General features: G+C 38.0%; 1 protein-coding gene across 5 annotated transcripts in view; it reads right to left on the reverse strand.

Moving 5' to 3' along the window:
* Nucleotides 1-17,039, reverse strand: part of LOC129051213 (ubiquitin carboxyl-terminal hydrolase 6-like) — a 62,567-nt gene that overhangs the window by 25,195 nt on the left and 20,333 nt on the right. For 2 of the 5 annotated variants that reach the window (XM_063718406.1, XM_054536250.2), the window contains 10 exons: nucleotides 15,802-15,883; nucleotides 14,242-14,316; nucleotides 13,601-13,739; nucleotides 13,238-13,343; nucleotides 11,625-11,798; nucleotides 10,911-11,085; nucleotides 10,314-10,465; nucleotides 9,284-9,395; nucleotides 7,712-7,923; nucleotides 570-754 (listed from right to left, as the gene is read on the reverse strand). In XM_063718406.1, coding sequence (XP_063574476.1) covers nucleotides 570-754; nucleotides 7,712-7,923; nucleotides 9,284-9,395; nucleotides 10,314-10,465; nucleotides 10,911-11,085; nucleotides 11,625-11,798; nucleotides 13,238-13,343; nucleotides 13,601-13,739; nucleotides 14,242-14,316; nucleotides 15,802-15,883 — 1,412 coding nt within the window. The remainder of the gene's footprint in view (nucleotides 1-569; nucleotides 755-7,711; nucleotides 7,924-9,283; nucleotides 9,396-10,313; nucleotides 10,466-10,910; nucleotides 11,086-11,624; nucleotides 11,799-13,237; nucleotides 13,344-13,600; nucleotides 13,740-14,241; nucleotides 14,317-15,801; nucleotides 15,884-17,039) is intronic. The other 3 variants (XR_010138076.1, XR_010138077.1, XM_063718407.1) reach the window with 2 other exon arrangements.

Consider the following 17,039-nt stretch of genomic DNA (forward strand, 5'->3'; position numbering starts at 1 on the left):
GAGTAAATGCATTTACTAATCAAATAGAACAGTGGTAGGAAAAAGGGAAAGAAAACAGAAAATGTTAATTATTTTAATCTAGATTTATGAAATTACTTCACGTTAAAATGACATGCTAAGGGAAAAAGAAAAAAGAATGACATGGTATGGAAATAATCCAATAGAATTATTTTTTGTATCATGAGACTTTTTCAGAGTTCATTTATGCAGTTACTCTCATCCTGAATTTCAGAGGACTGAGATTATACAAATTTTCTGGTGAATTCATACTCTCTACTTTTGCAACACAGAAGACAAGGATATTACTTGAAGCATTAGCAGGACGAATTCAGGCAAAAGATTAGAGAATGGAAGGATTATTAGACACTAGAATGTTTGGCAAAAGGAAGCTGTATCATCTCTCCTACTCCAAATATCAAACCAAATGGTTGAATTGTATGCTCTCTGAGTGGTTCTTCCAAGAGTGATTAAGTTGCCATAGGCTGGGTCCTATCAGTCATGTAGAATTCATATAAATTATTTTTCTAGAGTTTGGAAACCACAGGTTAAGATGGATCCCCTGAACTCACCGATCCTGGGCATGATTACTAGCTTCCTGAGGTGGGAGTGGGCTCGCTAACCAGGATACTTGCATCCAAACCGCATCATATAGGTCTTTCTTCCGGGTATGTACAGTACATGGAACAATCAATGGCATTCCAAAGAGGCTGGGGCTATTCTCCTGAGGTGACAGGAAATACAGTTCTGTCCTCATCTGTATGTATAAACGAGAATAGAGAGTTGAGAAGACAGGCCTCTGATTCCTCCCTTTAGTTCTTCTAACCCTGCCAATGACAGGCATTATCACCGTTTCAGATTAGTCACTATCACATTCTTCTCTATGTTTATAAAACCATCTTTATTGACACAAAGAGAACAGTTATGGTGGAGTCATTAAAAGCGCTGAGGTATTGCCAGTTTTAGAATTGTTGTCTATTCTAACAAACTTGGGTTTCAGCAATTAATATATTCAAACCAGTTTTCTCTGATAAACATTTCTCACATACACTGAATCACATGTAAAAACTAGTAATAGCTTCATAGCTAAAGGCTTTTAAACAATTAAGACTCTTTCTTTCTCCAGAAAATATGCCAGTAAGCTTGGTGTGGTGGCTCATGCCTGTAATCCCAGCACTTTGGGAGGCTGAGGCAAGAGGATCCCTTGAGCCCAGGAGTTTGAGATCAGAATGGGCAATGTAGGGAGACCCCATCTTTATAAAGAAATAAATACAATTAGCTGGGCATGGCGGCATGTGTCTGTAGTCTCAGCTATACAGGAGGCTGAGGTGAGAGGATTGCTTGAGACTGGCAAGTTGAGGGTACAGTGAGCTGTGATTGTGCCACTACACTCCAGCCTGGAAGGTAGAGTGAGACCTGTCTCAAAAAAGAAAAAGAAATGAAAAGATGCCAGTGGAAAAAAAAAAAAAAAAAAAAAGACTCTCTCAACTATAGTTTTCTAGGGATAAGCTGTTGATAGTGGTTGTTGGAGTGGCAATTCCCAAAGTTTTGGAGATTTGTGAAACCTAGTAATCCTATTTTGTAACAAGCTTATCCACCTTCCTAAAAGCAGTTAAGTGATTTTAATCTTTTTTGTTTCTGTTTTTTAAATACAGGATAGGATAAAAGTAAGGTAAAGTTTTTAAAAATTTGCTTTGAGTATGTTAAAGAGATATTTATGATATTCCTTAATATAGAGATACTGCACAGAATTATCCTGGAAATGGCTGTTTAATAAACATTTAGTATAATGGAATGGTTGGTGGGAGTGGCAGGTTATCCAAAGCTGCTGAACCTTTGAACATTTAATTCCCTAAGAAGTTTGGTATTTATTGAGTAGTTAGAAAAGCTAAATCAACAACTTGTCAACTCACTAGGGGTTAAGTTAGCTAGTTTCTAAGTAAAAAGACCCTTCTTTATTCAGATTATTAAGCATTTTATTTTGTCATTTTCATTTAAGCTTAAATACATAATTTTAAGACTGTATTTCATATGCTACTATTATTATAAGACCCAGAGAAATCCAGACAGAGTTCAGTACAAATATTTTATAAAATTTTAAAACATAGCTAAACCCACACAATTTTCATCCTCTCATTAAGGAACTTCTCCTAGTGCCCTAGGGCCCATAGTTTCTCAGTTACTACTGAGATAAATTCTACTCCCAGTTATTAACATGGTTAGAAACTTCCAGCCAGGGCCAGGTGCAGTGGCTCACGCCTGTAATTCCAGCACTTCGGGAGGCCGAGGCAGGCGGATCATGAGGTCAGGAGTTCGAGACCAGCCGGTCAATATGGTGAAACCCTGTCTCTACTAAAAATACAAAAATTATCTGGGCATGGTGGCAGGTGCCTGTAGTCCCAGCTACTTGGGAGGCTGAGGCAGGAGAATCACTTGAACCCAGGAGACAGAGAGTACAGTGAGCCAAAATCATGACATTGCACTCCAGCCTGGGCTGGGTGACAATAGCAAGACTCTACCCCCCCCCAAAAAAAAAGTAAAAAAGAAACCTTAAACCAAGGGCTACTAATTCAGAGAAAAACAAAAATCAGAGGTAAAAGCATACATTTCTGGCTGGACGTGGTGCCTCATGCCTGTAATTTCAGCACTTTGGGAGGCCAAGGTGGGTGGATCACCTGAGGTCGGAAGTTCGAGACCAGCCTAACCAACATAGAGAGACCCTGTCTCTACTGAAAATACAAAATTAGCCGGGCGTGGTGGCGCATGCCTCTAATGCCAGCTACTCGGGAAGCTGAGGCAGGAGAATCACTTGAACACAGGAGGCGGAGGTTGCGGTGAGTTGAGATCGTGTCACTGCACTCCAGCCTGGGCAACAAGAGTGAAACTCCATTGCAAAAAAAAAAAAAAAAAAAAGTACATTTCAAATAATTATCACAAAGCAACTAGCTTTCCATTATCACTGAGTTTAAGAAACAGAATATAGTGAGCACTCAAAAGCCTCCCATTTGCTTCCTCCAAATCACAAATTCTCCCTTCCTCACAAAGGTAACCATTATTCTAAATGTTACAGTAATCACTTTCTTGCTTTTCTTTACAGTTTTATATCCTATGCAGAAGTCAATAAACACTAGATTTCATTTTCCGTGTTTTAAAAGTTTTTATATTTATAAATAGAATTACTTAATTTGTTTTTTTTGTTTGTTTTTTGAAACAGGGTCTAGCTCTGTCATCCAGGCTGGAGCACAGTGGTGTGATCTCAGCTTGCTGCAACCTCCACTTTCTGGGCTTGAGAGATTCTCTTGCCTCAGCCTCCCAAGTAGCTGGGACTACAGGTGTGTGGCACCACGCCAGCTAATTTCTGTATTTTCTGTAGAGATGGGGTTTCACCATGTTGCCCAGGCTGGTCTTAAACTCCTGGGCTCAAGCAATCGGCCCACCTCAGCCTCCCAAAATGCTGAGATTACAGGTGTGAGCCACTGTGCCTAGCCTAATTCTTTTTTCTCTGGCTTCTTTCCATCAACATTAGGTTTATGAGATTCATTTATACTGGATATAACTACAAGTCCATTCATTTTCATTCCTGTATAATGTTCTATTATCTTAATATATCTCAACTTCCCAATCCCTTCTACAACTAATGGACATGTAATATGTTCATTTTGGGGCTACTATAGATAAAGCTGCTATGAATATTCTTGTACATATCTCCTGGTACACATATCTTTTGGGTGGATACCTACAGGTAGAACTGCTTATCTTTAACTAGAAAATTGTATTCCAAAGTAGTTGTATTAATTTATATTCTCATCAGCATGAGAGTTCCTGTTGCTCTACTTAGCAACCCTGCCAGTCTGTTTAATTTTACCTGTTCAGGTGAGTGCACTGATATCATAATATTGTTTTAATTTACATTACACTGATTACTAGTGTCATTGATCGCTTTTTTTTTTTTTTTTTTGAGATGGAGTCTCGCTCTGTTGCCCAGCCTGGAATGCAATGGCATAATCTCGGCCCACTGCAACCTCTACCTCTGGGGTTCAAGCGATTCTCCTGCCTCAGCCTAGCGAGTAGCTGGAACTATATTCGCCCACCACCACACCCAGTTAATTTTTGTATTTTTAGTAGAGACGGAGTTTCACCATATTGGCCAGGCTGGTCTTGAACTCCTGACCTTGTGACCCATCCATCTTGGCCTCTCAAAGTGCTGGGATTATAGGCCTGAGCCACCACACCCAGCCAGGTTATCAATTTTAATGAAGTCCAATTTAATCTTTTCTTTTAGATGAGTAGTGTCAGGAATGTATTCACCATTATTGTCTTCCAAGGGCTGTTTCATTGTTTTGCTTTCAAACTTAGCTCTGTAGACCACCTGGAATTGTGGTGAAAGGAAGGTGCCAAGTTTCATATGGATATCTAATTGTCCCAGCACCACCTGCTGAGAAAACTGTCTTTCTCTCACCACCCTGCAATGTTATCTTTGTTATAAATCAGGTGTTCATACATTTGTGAACTGGTTTCTGGACTCTCTATTCTATCCCAATGGTCTATTTGTCTTTTCTTGTACCAATATGACATTAAGTATCATATCTTTGTGAAATAAATCTTGATATCTGGATGATATCTAATCTTGATGATATCCTCATACCTTATTCTTTTTCGAGAGTATCTTGGTTATTCCTGATGCTTTGTATTTCCTCATGTGAGAATCAGCTTATAAACTCACACACCACACACACACACACACACACACACACACACACACGAACACATGCAGACTTTGCATTTTTATTGGGATTGTGCAATATGTCATCTGTAGATTAGTTTGTAGAGAACTGATATCTTAAAATATCGAGTCTTCTAATCCATGAACATGGTTTACTCCTTCCAATATTTAAGTCTTCTTTAACTCCTATCAATATTTTATTTTCTATATAGATGTCTTATGTGTCATTTTTAAAGTTTATTCCTAGGTACTTAATTTTTCTCAGCATTTAATTTTTTTGATACTAAGATAAATAGTATCTGTAGTTGAGTTGAATGGTAGCCTCTAAAACAGTATATCCATGTTGTAACCCCTGGAACCAGTAAATGTGACCTAGTTTGGTAAAAGGATGTTTGTAGATATAATTAAGTTGAGGATGTCAAGATGAGATCATCCTGGATTATCTGGGTGGGCCCTAAATTCAATGACAAGTATCCTTATCAGAGAAAGAGAGAGAGAAGGCCATATGAAGAGGCAGGGATTGCAGTTATGCAGTCACAAGCCAAAGAATGCCTGAAGCCACCAGAGGTTAGAAGAGACAAGAAAGCATTCTCTCCTAGAACATTTGGAGGAAGCCCCCACCCTACTGAAACCTTGGTTTCAGACTTCTGGCCTCCAGAAGGTGAAAGAATAAATTTCTGGACCGGGTGCAGTGGCTCACACCTGTAAACCCAGCACTTTGGGAGGGCGAGGCAGGCAGATCACGAGGTCAGGTCAAGACCATCCTGGCCAAAATGGTGAAACCCCATCTCTACTAAAAATACAAAAATTAGCCAGGCATGGTAGCATGCGCCTGTAGTCCCAGCTACTTGGGAAGCTGAGGCAGGAGAATTGCTTGAACCCAGGAGACAGAGGCTACAGTGAGCCGAGATTGTGCCACTGCACTCCAGCCTGGGTGACACAGCGAGATTCCATAAAAAAAAAAAAAAGAATGTATTTCTGTTGTTTAAAGCCACCAAATTTATGATAATTTGCTATAACAGTCCTAAGAAACCAATACAGTACCTTTTTTACAATTTCATTTTCTCTTGTTGCTGCTATACAATCGATTTACTTGATCTAGAAACCCTGCTTTCCTTTACTTTATTTTATTTACTTATTTTATTTATTTATTTATTTTTTTAGATGGAGTGTCACTCTTATCACCCACGCTGGAGTGCAATGGCATGATCTCGGCTCACAGCAACCTCCACCTCCCAGGTTCAAGCAATTCTCCTGCCTCAGCCTCCTGAGTAGCTGGGACTCCAGGTGTGTGACACCATGCCTGGCTGATTGTTTTATTTTTAATAGAGATGGAGTTTCACCATATTGGCCAGGCTGGTCTCAAACTCCTGACCTCATGATCCACCCACCTCGGCCTCCCAAAGTGCTGGGATTACAGGCATGAGCCACTGTGCCTGGCCTTTCCTTTCCTTTACAAAATTAGGACACTAAAGTCCAAAGAGCTCAATCAGCTATCTAGTGGCAGAATTAGAAATAAAACCTAGGTGGCTAAATTCCTAGTTCAGCACCCTTTCTACTCTACCAAGTTGCCACTATACCCGGAGACTACCTCTTTAACAATTATCCACTGACCACAGTTTTCAAACCTTCCTTTTTCTTTTTTACCAAAGAGTGAACCTTTAATGCAATAGTTATATATTAGACTATCAAGAGAGGAATTATGCACAACTTGATTTTGCCCAAGAACGTTCTTGTGTCCTCTAAGAAACAAAAAAAAAAACCGAAAACAAAAAACTTTTCCAAAGCCGTCCGCATTTATGTGGCAGTGAAGATGTACATACCTACATAAACACACAGGAAACATAAATTTTGTGTGTGTTGGTTTTTGTTTTTTTCTAATTTTTTAGAGACAAGGTCTCACTTATTGCCCAAGTTGGAGTGGAGTGGTTATTTACAGGTGTGAGCATTGTAGCATATTATAGCTTCAAAATCCTGTCCTCAAGGGTTCCTCCTAAACATGTCTGGCTTAGGAGATACTTTTTGTTTTTTTTTTTGAGACAAAGTCTCGCTTTACCACCCAGGCTGGAGTGCTGTGGCACGATCTTCGCTCACTGCAACCTCCGTCTCCTGGGTTCAAGCAATTCTCCTGCCTCAGCCTCTCAAGAAGCTGAAACTACAGGCACACGCCATCATGCCCAGCTAATTTTTGTATTTTTAGTAGAGATGGGGTTTCACCATGTTGGCCAGGCTGTTCTTGAAATCCTGACCTCAGGTGATCCACCTGCTTCAGCCTCCCAAAGTGCTGGGATTACAGGTGTGAGCCACTGCACCCGGCCATTTTCTTTCTTTCTTTTCTTTTTCCTTTTTTTGAGACTGGGTCTTGCCCAGGCTGGAATGCAGTGGTGCAAGCAAGCATGGCTCACTGCAGCTTTGACCTCCTAGTCTCAAGTGATCCTCCTGCCTCAGCCTCCAGACTAGTTGAGACTATAGGCCCACACCATCATGGCTGCTTAGTTTAAAAAAAATTTTTTTTTTGGTAGAGACGAGGTCTCACTATGTTGCCCAGGCTAGCCTTGAACTCCTGAGCTAAGGTGATCCCCCTGCTTCAGCCTCCCAAAGTGTTGGGATTACAGGTGTGAGCCACTGCACCTGGCCAGGAGACACAAATTTTTCAAGAAAGTAGTACTCAGATGCACTGACTATCCTGTTGCCTCTTAATATATGGATGAGGAATGTCATTTCATACATTAGCCATCATGAGTAATACTAAATCCTGGCTCTGATCACTTATATTAGCATATATAATACATTGAAAATGCATTCATAGCAACAGATTTTGAGGACAGGATAAAAAAGTAAAAAAATAAAATTTGTAAAAGTATTAAATTTTAAAAAATTAAAGAAAAAAAGAGAAGAAAATGCATTCAACGATGTTGCAAAGACAGAAAATGGCTATTTCACAAATGACACTAGCAAGACTGGCAGTGAGTTGCCTAACATTTAACTAACCATTTTTCGGTGCACTGCAATGAGGTAACCTGTAAAGGGGCCGTCAGGAAGAGATGGCATGTGACCATTAACCATTCCATTTGTGAAGTTCTTCTCAGTTCCACATGGCACAACAGCGTTTGGCATTCCACTGGGGACGAATATTGGTCGGGGTAGGTCCCCATTGGTAGTTAGGGTGGATGTTCCATTTGTAGATGGCGAAGAGAAGAAATCTACAAATTCAAAGATAAGTACAGCATCGTAAGCTTGTGGTATTTTCATCTTTGCTCTTTTCTCAAGTATCCTGAGGACCAGAGACAGTGTAGTCTCTTAACACAGGGCAGGGAGAAATCATAGTATAAATAACTCTAGATTTATTGGAAGATTTTAATTTCCAGTTTTACTTCCTTAACTCACACTTTTGACCAAATGAAAAGGAAAGAGTAACTGCTGGAAACTCTTAAGCAGAATTTTTGCAGAAACCTGTATCAGCACCATGTTGTAGCACACAAACAGTTCTACCACTTGTTTTCTTTTCCTTCTCTTCACCTTTGAAGACACTGTCCAATACGGTAAACTCTACCCAGATGTTACATTTAAAATTTAAATTAGGCTGGATGAGGCAGCTCACATTTGTAATCCTAGCACTTTGGGAGGCTGAGGTAGCAGATCCCTTGAGCCCAGGAGCTAGTGACCAGCCCAGGCAACATGGTGAAAACCCATCTCTACAAAAGATACACCACAGCTGGGCATGGTGGTACACATTTGTAGTTCCAGCTTCTTGGGAGGCTGAGGTGGGAGGATTGCTCCAGCCCATAAGGCAGAGGCTGCAGTGAGCCAAGATGATGCCACTGCACTCCAGGCTGGGTGACAGTGAGACCCTTTCTCAAAATAAATAAATAAAATAAAATAAAAATTAAAAATGCATTATTCTCAGTCACACTAGTCACATCTCGAGTGCTTAACAGTCCACGTGACTGGTGGATACTATATTGGATGGCAAAGATCACAGAAGTTCCCACCACTGCAGAATTCTATTGGACAGTGATGCTCTAAATTAAAACTAAAATTAGATCATCCACCAACTCACCATCAGGACTATCTACCTACTACACATCAATGAGGAGAGCCTCATAAAGCCCTTTGTAGTTGGGGAATTAGCCTAATTGACCTAATTGTAAGTAACATAAAGAATAGACAAAGCATACTAGTGGTTAAAAGGACTCAGTGAGTGACCACATTAAATTACATATAATATTGGATTTCTTTCTAGCTATATCTATTGTTTATATTTTCTGGTAGTATGTTCCTCTCATACTAGCTGTTGCCATGTTAGTATTAGATAAAAGTTCAAAGAGATCTGAATTCCAAGAGTATGTTAGCTAACAACTACCTATCTAACTGAAGTCACTTGGGTTCTCTAAATTTTAGGTTTCTCATCTAAAAAATGTGGAATAATCAGTAAGGTTTCCCTTGGGTTCCAAAACTCTTCTGCTATAATATCCTCTGCATGAACAAATATAACAAAGATGACAACTCTTAGACAAATATTTAAAGGTGCAATCATGAGAAGGAGTTCTAGTTCTATCTTACCTGTCTGTGTTGGACTAGAAGCTGAAATTGGAGATGCAGGGACAGGAATTTCAAATGCACACAAAAATCCACTCACTGAGAGTCCTACTTTTTGGTTGTCCTGAGGAAAGTTCTACAGAAACAGCAGCAAGATGAGAAGGGGGGGATGTTTCAGATAAAAAGGAAAAGTTCTCTCTCTAATGTGTTTCAAAAGAATGTCTTAGGTGCTTTCATCCGTAAAACCAACGAGATGATTGAATAATTTTTCAACTACATAAAGGATGAATGCTTGATAAAAATAACTGAAAACTAACCTCAATTGTTGAACTATTATCTCTTTTCACAGGAAGAAGTGTGTTGTATATGACTGACTTCTTCAGTTTTGTCCTTTGTTTCAGGGATCTAAATTCCAACCCTCAGACACCCCATTTTTGCATTTCATATGAAGAAAATGTCAATGAGGTGAGAGTGTGTTCAGAAATCCCAAAGATGAATATAAATAATACCAGTTGCAGGAGCTTAATTTAGAGTAGGCAATATATTTATTAGATTATTTGTTTCCCCAGCTGGTATGTAGAAAGACATGATTGGTGTCAATTTGTCTTTACTCTTAATTTCTTAGTGTGTTAAAAGACCAAGTATATATATTCATAAATACTAAAAACACACATTCATAAATACATCAAATACTTTAACCTAGGAAGAATTCTAGTAACAGTGGTAATATAGAAGAGCTGTGAAGTGTAATAGCAGCAGTCTTTGGAGGAAACCTATACTATAGTGACACAGCTAGAACACTCCATACAGGCAGCCTTACATATTTCCCTTCTTCAAAAATACCACCATCAGTATTATCCTTTTATTCTAGTAGAAAACTCTTTTAAGTTTCTGGGTTGGAAAACTTGGCATTTTTTGTTGTTGTTGTTGTTCAGTTTTCACTATGTTTTAGTATCTCTCTTGGTCACATAACCTAACAACTGATCATAATAATCGAGAAAAATGTCATCTTTGAAGGATAGAATCAAAAGTTTCTTAGAGTAGTTAACATTACCTTTATGTTGGAATCATGTACTTCTGCTAGAAGGATTTGTTCTGAATTAAGTGCACAGAGATCACTCAGCTGTTTTTTTAAACCTGTGTACTTTTCATCCGTATTCAGTCTTAGTCCATACCGTACAGGGGTAGTACCATCTAACTTAATCACTAGTAAAGAGAAAAGATCTTTTATCAGTAAAATGCAGGTTTCATTGAAAGCCTTAAATGCTGTGTACAGATATATCTGACCTGTAAATATAATAGCAAATATTTCAGCCTAGAATTTTTATTTTATGTGTAAACACTAAAACAGATGGTACTTAGGGATAATATTAAGTGAAATCCGTATTTTTTTTGGTGTTCATCTGACATAAAAGTATGAGTGGCTTTGTGGGGTTTTAAAGAGAGTTGCTGGCATATTTGAAACCAAAAAAAAAATGCCCCAATCTACATCTTTCAAACCTCAAGTCATGCCTAAAATTAGCTTGCTCAGTTATAATATGCTGACTACCAGTCTTTATTTGTAAACAAATAACTATACTTACAAATTCAGGCTATTTAAATAAAGTAAATTTAATGGAGTCAAGTAATTTTTCAGAACTTTGTGACCTACCTGTTATTTCTAAGTGCATATCACTATCCATTGGTAGTGGCAAAGACAAAAAATTGAAAGGGTCAAATCGGACACTTATATGCCCACATGTCTTGCATTTGACTTGAGATCTTAGCTGCCCATGGAACAAATCCACAACAATTGATCTATTTCTTCCTAGATGGTTGTCCCAGGCCTAGCAATAAAAAAGATGAGAATTTTCTCTCAAAATCCATGAGAGGCATTTCTATATAAATTCACAGAAACTGGTTAAATATATTGCATTTAAATGTAAAGAATATAATCCTTACTCTTCATTTAACATAAAATATTAAATTGAGATGGAAAATCCTGTTTTTCATTTGTTCTTATCAAGGTAACAATGGTAAATATTAAAGTTATTTGTCCATTAACAATTATAAAGCATGCCTATAGGTCACTGTATACATTACTTTAACAATTAGGGGGACTCTTTAAATTCCACTGGATAATTATTCCTACATCCAGTCCCATAAAGTTTACAATGTGAAATGGCAACAGTTTTCTATATTCATTAAAGGTATTTTTGTTTTGGCATTATTGCATAACAATTAACCACAGGAACAGAAATTCCTTCATTTTCGCAGTAAAATTCTGATCTCAGGATAGTTTAGTTTGCATTTAAGTTGTGCTACATGTATTTGTGGCCAGAACATTTTGTCTATTGCTTACATTAGAAACTCAAAACTGACAAACCTCTGCAGCTACTTCCCAGTCTGGTCGGCCATCACTGTCCTTCAGTTCCACATATGGCTTTTCATGGACTCGGTTGAGATCTTCATGAAGACCATCCAAGAGAAAAGCCAGAAGTTCTTGGGAGTCTTGTTGCTGAAACCCATTAAACCTGGGAGCATATTTTGCTATGGTCCGCTATAAATATAAGAGAAGTATCAGTCATTATTTCCTACCCATAAAATTTGGAATGCACATGTCGTATAATCCAATCAGAGCCATTGTAAGAAAATAAATAGTATAGTACTTAGTCTGCCTCCATTTCAACAAATGTATTTTGGATAATCATGAAATCTTTTGAATCTTAACGTCAAATGACCAAAAAAAAAAAAAAAAAGAGAGAACTATTTTGGCCAATACTGTGTCCTCAGTCAGTATCACGTAAGCAAACTGTTCTTCAGGCACACAGATGTTATTTAAGACAGAAATACTAAAACAGCATTTGCTCACATTGAAAGACATCCTGTTCTATAATGTTTTACACATTTTTATATGCATATAAAATATGTATATTTTATAGGTACATAATATATACATAACATATGCATAAAATAATGTGTATATAATAATACATAGCATGTATAAAATAATATGTGTATATATTATTTTATATAATGTAATGTTGTCTTCAACAATTACATTTTCTGGTCTGGTTGCATCCTAACTTTTATTAACTGCATTAGAATTATTTAGAGGGTACAAATTAATTAGAATAGTGCCTGGCAAGAGGTAAGTAGTCAAATGTGTAGCTGTTATAGTTAATAATTTGTAATATAAAAAGCTTTTGCTTTGTATTTAAATAAAAATAATGAATAATCCTAACTTCACTAAAATCTACTACATCTGATATTAATATAAAACTTATATTCATTAGTTTCATTCATTCATTCTTCTACTTTTTTTTTCTTTTTGGAGACAGAGTCTTACTCTGTTGCCCAGGCTGGAGTGCAGTGGTGCGATCTTGGCTCATTGCAAACACCACCTCCCACGTTCAAGCATTTCTCGTGCCTCAGTTTCCCAAGTAGCTGGGATTACAAGCATGCACCACTATGCCTGGCTAATTTTTTTTAGTAGAGACAGGGTTTTGCCATGTTGCCCAAGTTGGTCTTGAGCTCCTGGCCTCAAGTGATCCACCCACCTCGGCCTCCCAAAGTGCTGAGATTACAGGCATGAGCCCCTGCTCCCAGCCTCCTTCTTTGTATTCTACAGATAGAACTATCTTAGTTGTGTTGAAAATGGATTGGATTGGATGTAGTTAAGAAGACTCTGAGGTCCACCTTGCAGTTAGAACACTGCTAATAGTGAAGTGTTACCAAAAAAGGTTTACTCTTCATATAAGATGTTTGACAAATTAGGAAAATGAATGACATCCCCAATTTAGAGTGTACCTTTGGTCTTTATCCTACCCACTACATATACAGTAGTATTTTGCAAATATTTATAGAAGCAAAAGAATTTGGCCTCTTGTTTATACCAAGTGAAGGATCCAAAAGGCTAAACACAAAAAACAAGTGCAGAAAAATGATTAAACAACTATTTAGGAATTAAATACTTTTATATTATTTTAACCTGCTTACCTGAAGCTTTAATGGGGCAACACTCTTCTGAGTTCCACTCCAAAGTTCCTGTACTAAATCACCATAGCATTTAGCCATATGCCCCTTCATACCAATGGGATTTGTCCTAGAAGTTTGAGAGGAAAATTTGTTGCCAAAGATTCTCATAAATTACAATCATGTGGGCACAAAAATGCCTAGCATCTCACATCAAAATATCTTTTCTTTTTGAAATAAGGGATGTATTCCTTGGCCTATTTCATATTAAATAGGGCAAATAAGATAAAATCTTTTTCCCGCAGGGTGAAAAAAGAGGAAATTTAGGTGATATTGGGTTTATATCAAAGTCACAGCTTAAGAGGCCAGTGACTCAAGAAAGATTACCTGTTGAGTTCATAAAGATGTCTCCCTGAGATAAAGTACTGTGTCAGTGGCTGTGTGTTACTAACGCACTGGATGCTTGAGTTCATGAAGCATGTGTTTCCCAGGTTGCTTAGACCTGTGGCTCCCTTTTCTATGGGAACTGGAACAAACAATAAGAGAACCAAAGCTTAGCTGTAGTAATATGCCATGGCATGAACAGTTACTTATATTCAATCAAAAGATTTTTTATAACTCTCATAATCAGCTAAATGGTGCTAATAATTCTCTAGCAGGTCTTTGAAATGCTAGAGAAGGTTTTTCATAGAGTGTCTGGCAACAGTGATGATCCATGCTCACTTGTAACCCAGAAGCAGCAATTATTCTTTTTAATTGCTATGATTTTTCAAAATAATTCAAACAATTCTTCTTCTAGTATGTCTTTTAAAACATATAAATTATTTAATTGCAGAGTTAGAAAGAAATTTAGAAAATAATTTGATGGTGGGTTTGCCAACATCAAATGCTGCTTCAGGAAAAAAGAAAAAGAAGGGCCCTAATTACTTTTGAACTAGAAAACCAAAAGTTGTTAGCACTTTAATAGTTGAGAGAAGAAAAAAAAACATTTAAAATAATCTCTTTAAAAAATAATACTGGAGACCTACCCTTGTGTCTATCTACTTTACTACTATTGGCTATAAAAGACATCTCCTCAGGCCAACTCATATCTTTGTTGTGAACTGGAAGGACAGATAGGAATGTGTTAATTTCTTATCTATCTAATTTACACCCACTCGATTGCTTCTGTTTTTTTTTTTTAAAGACATCTTATTCCTAAATCAGAAGTTTTAAAATCTAGTTAATTTTAGTACATGCATTGCTTACCGATGAGGTTACATTCTGAGAAATGCATCATTAGGTGATTTTGTCTTTGTGTGAATATCACGGTGTGTACCTACACAAACCTAGGCTATGTATGGTATAGGCTGTTGCTCCTTGGCTACAAACCTGTACAGTATGTTACTGTATTGAACACTGTAGGCAACTGTAACACAATGGTAAGTATTTGTGTATCTAAACATGTTAGAACACAGAAAAGGTACAACTAAAAATACAGTATTATAATCTTATGGGACCACTGCTATATACAGGTCTTTTGTTGTCAAACATCTTTATGCAGCACATGCCTGTAATTGGCTCTAAAACCATTCCTATTCTTCATATTGAGGACTTTAAAGTCACTTGGTTTGAATAATCTTTTCCCTCAATTACCTACTTGAAGTAAAATTATACTTAACCATCTACAGAAGTAATTAAAGTTCAGAAACAATGGAATTTCTTATACTTAAAACATTAGAAATATTACAATTCTTTCTTAAATTGTAACAACTGTCAGAGTAATTTATTCCTTTTTTTTTTTTTTTTCAGACAGTCTGGCTTTGTCCTCCAGGTTGGAGTGCAGTGACGTGATCTTGAGTCACTGCAACCTCCACCTCCTGGGCTTGACTGATTCTCGTGCCTCAGCTTCCTGAGTAGCTGGGACTACAGGCACGTGCCACCACACCCAGCTAATTTTTGTATTTTTAGCAGAGACAGATTTCACCATGTTGGCCAGGCTGGTCTTGAACTCCCGACCTCAAGTGATCCACCCGTCTTGGCCTCCCAAAGTGCTGGGATTACAGGTGTGAGTCACTGCGCCCGGCCTATTCATTTGAATACAAAGGCAGCTAACAACGTTGCCACAAAACTTGATGGGAAAAGACACACTTAAAAAGTTTTTAATGGCATGTGTATGCCAGTGTGTAAATCTGTGAATATACAAGTAGCTCTGTCAGTGAGTAGCCAGTGTTGATGACTAATGAAAGCCTGTGCTACTAACTATGCAAGAAAGTTGCTCTCTACTCAAACTCAAAGCAGCAACTTGAAAATTTTAAGGAAGTATAAATTTGTAAACTGAATTCACTTGTTTTTATCTACCATTCCCATCCTTTGTCAATGACTAAAAACAGAATATTTTCCCTTTAAAGCAATCTAAATCATATGGTAGGATTACATAAGAGTTCAAAGGGTTTTCTTTTTCTTTTTTTTCCAAAGGGTTTCTTTGTCATAAAAACATAATGATCAAATAATAGTTGTCTTGGAGAAAATTATAAAATGGGTTATTAGTAACTCTTTAAATTCTTCCCCTTGAAAATTTAATATAGATGCATGCTTCCATCTTGTACCTTCAATTACCAGGTGTTGTTCATCCTGGATTTTCAAATATTCCAATCTATGATCCTCATCATCCAGAAGAGTAAGGCAGTTCTGTGTAAGGAGGAGGAAATGTTTTTATTATTTGGTTAGTAAACTTCAAACAAATACAGAGATAAAAATGAGTAACAATTAAAAAAAAACTTCTTTGTAGTTACATAACTTATATCACAAATATCTGGCCTACTATAGTTGTTCATAAACATAACTTAGGTGGCAGTATGAGAGAAAGACAATGTGTACTTCACAAGCATTATCTTTCTCTTTTTAAAAATTTCAATAGGTTTTTGGGGAACAGGTGGTGTTTGGTTACATGAATAAGTTTTGTTTGTTTGTTTGTTTGTTTGAAGATGGAGTCTGGCTCTGTTGCCCATGCTGGAGTGTAGTGGTGCAATCATGGCTCACTGCTTCCTGGAACTCATGGGCTCCAGCAATCCTCCTGCCTCAGCCTCTTGACTAGGTGGCACATGCCACCATGCCTGGCTAATTTCTTTGACTTTTCTCTAGAGACAGGGTCCACCTATGTTTCCCAGGCTGGTCTCAGACTTCTAGACTCAAGTGAACCTGAACCTCCCACCTCGACCTCTCAAATTGCTGGGATTACAGTTGTGAGCCACCACACCTGGCCTAAATTTCTTATGTGCCATGCTACTACAAAACATCATTATTAGGGGCAGCTAGATGGAAGGTGTAGGAGGACACTATAGTGCCTTTTCAATATTTCTGTATATCTAAAATCATTTCAACAGGAAGAAACATTTATTTTAAAACATGAAGGTGGTTACCCTTCCATGAGTTTCAAGTACAAAGGCAGGCTCATGGTGTCATTAGAATTCAGAATGCCGGTCGCAGGGCTGGGGGTGCTGGGAGGGGCTGGGCATGGTTGGCTTTGTGATCTGGGTGCTGGTGTGTTCCATCTGTGCATGAGTTTCGAGCTGCCCACTTTCTTAATAAATTTTCATAAGTTTAACAAAAAATAAAATGAGGATGCGAAACCTGCTTGGGTTGTTAAGCCTCGGGAAATTACCTCTGCCATGAGCCCTGGCCCAGATGCTTCTAGAAGCCTAGAGGGAACTGAACACTTTCCAAGTAGAGGTGGCAGAGGCAAGGCCCTGAGGTGGGAGCGCATGGCTGTTTGTCCCTAGCTCTGAAGGGGGTGTCCTGGTTGGAATCAGTGCTGGGTGCACTGCAGGGCCCGGAAGTGCATGTC

This window comes from Pongo abelii, chromosome 19 (genome assembly GCF_028885655.2).
Source record: "Pongo abelii isolate AG06213 chromosome 19, NHGRI_mPonAbe1-v2.0_pri, whole genome shotgun sequence".
Taxonomy (NCBI): domain Eukaryota; kingdom Metazoa; phylum Chordata; class Mammalia; order Primates; family Hominidae; genus Pongo; species Pongo abelii.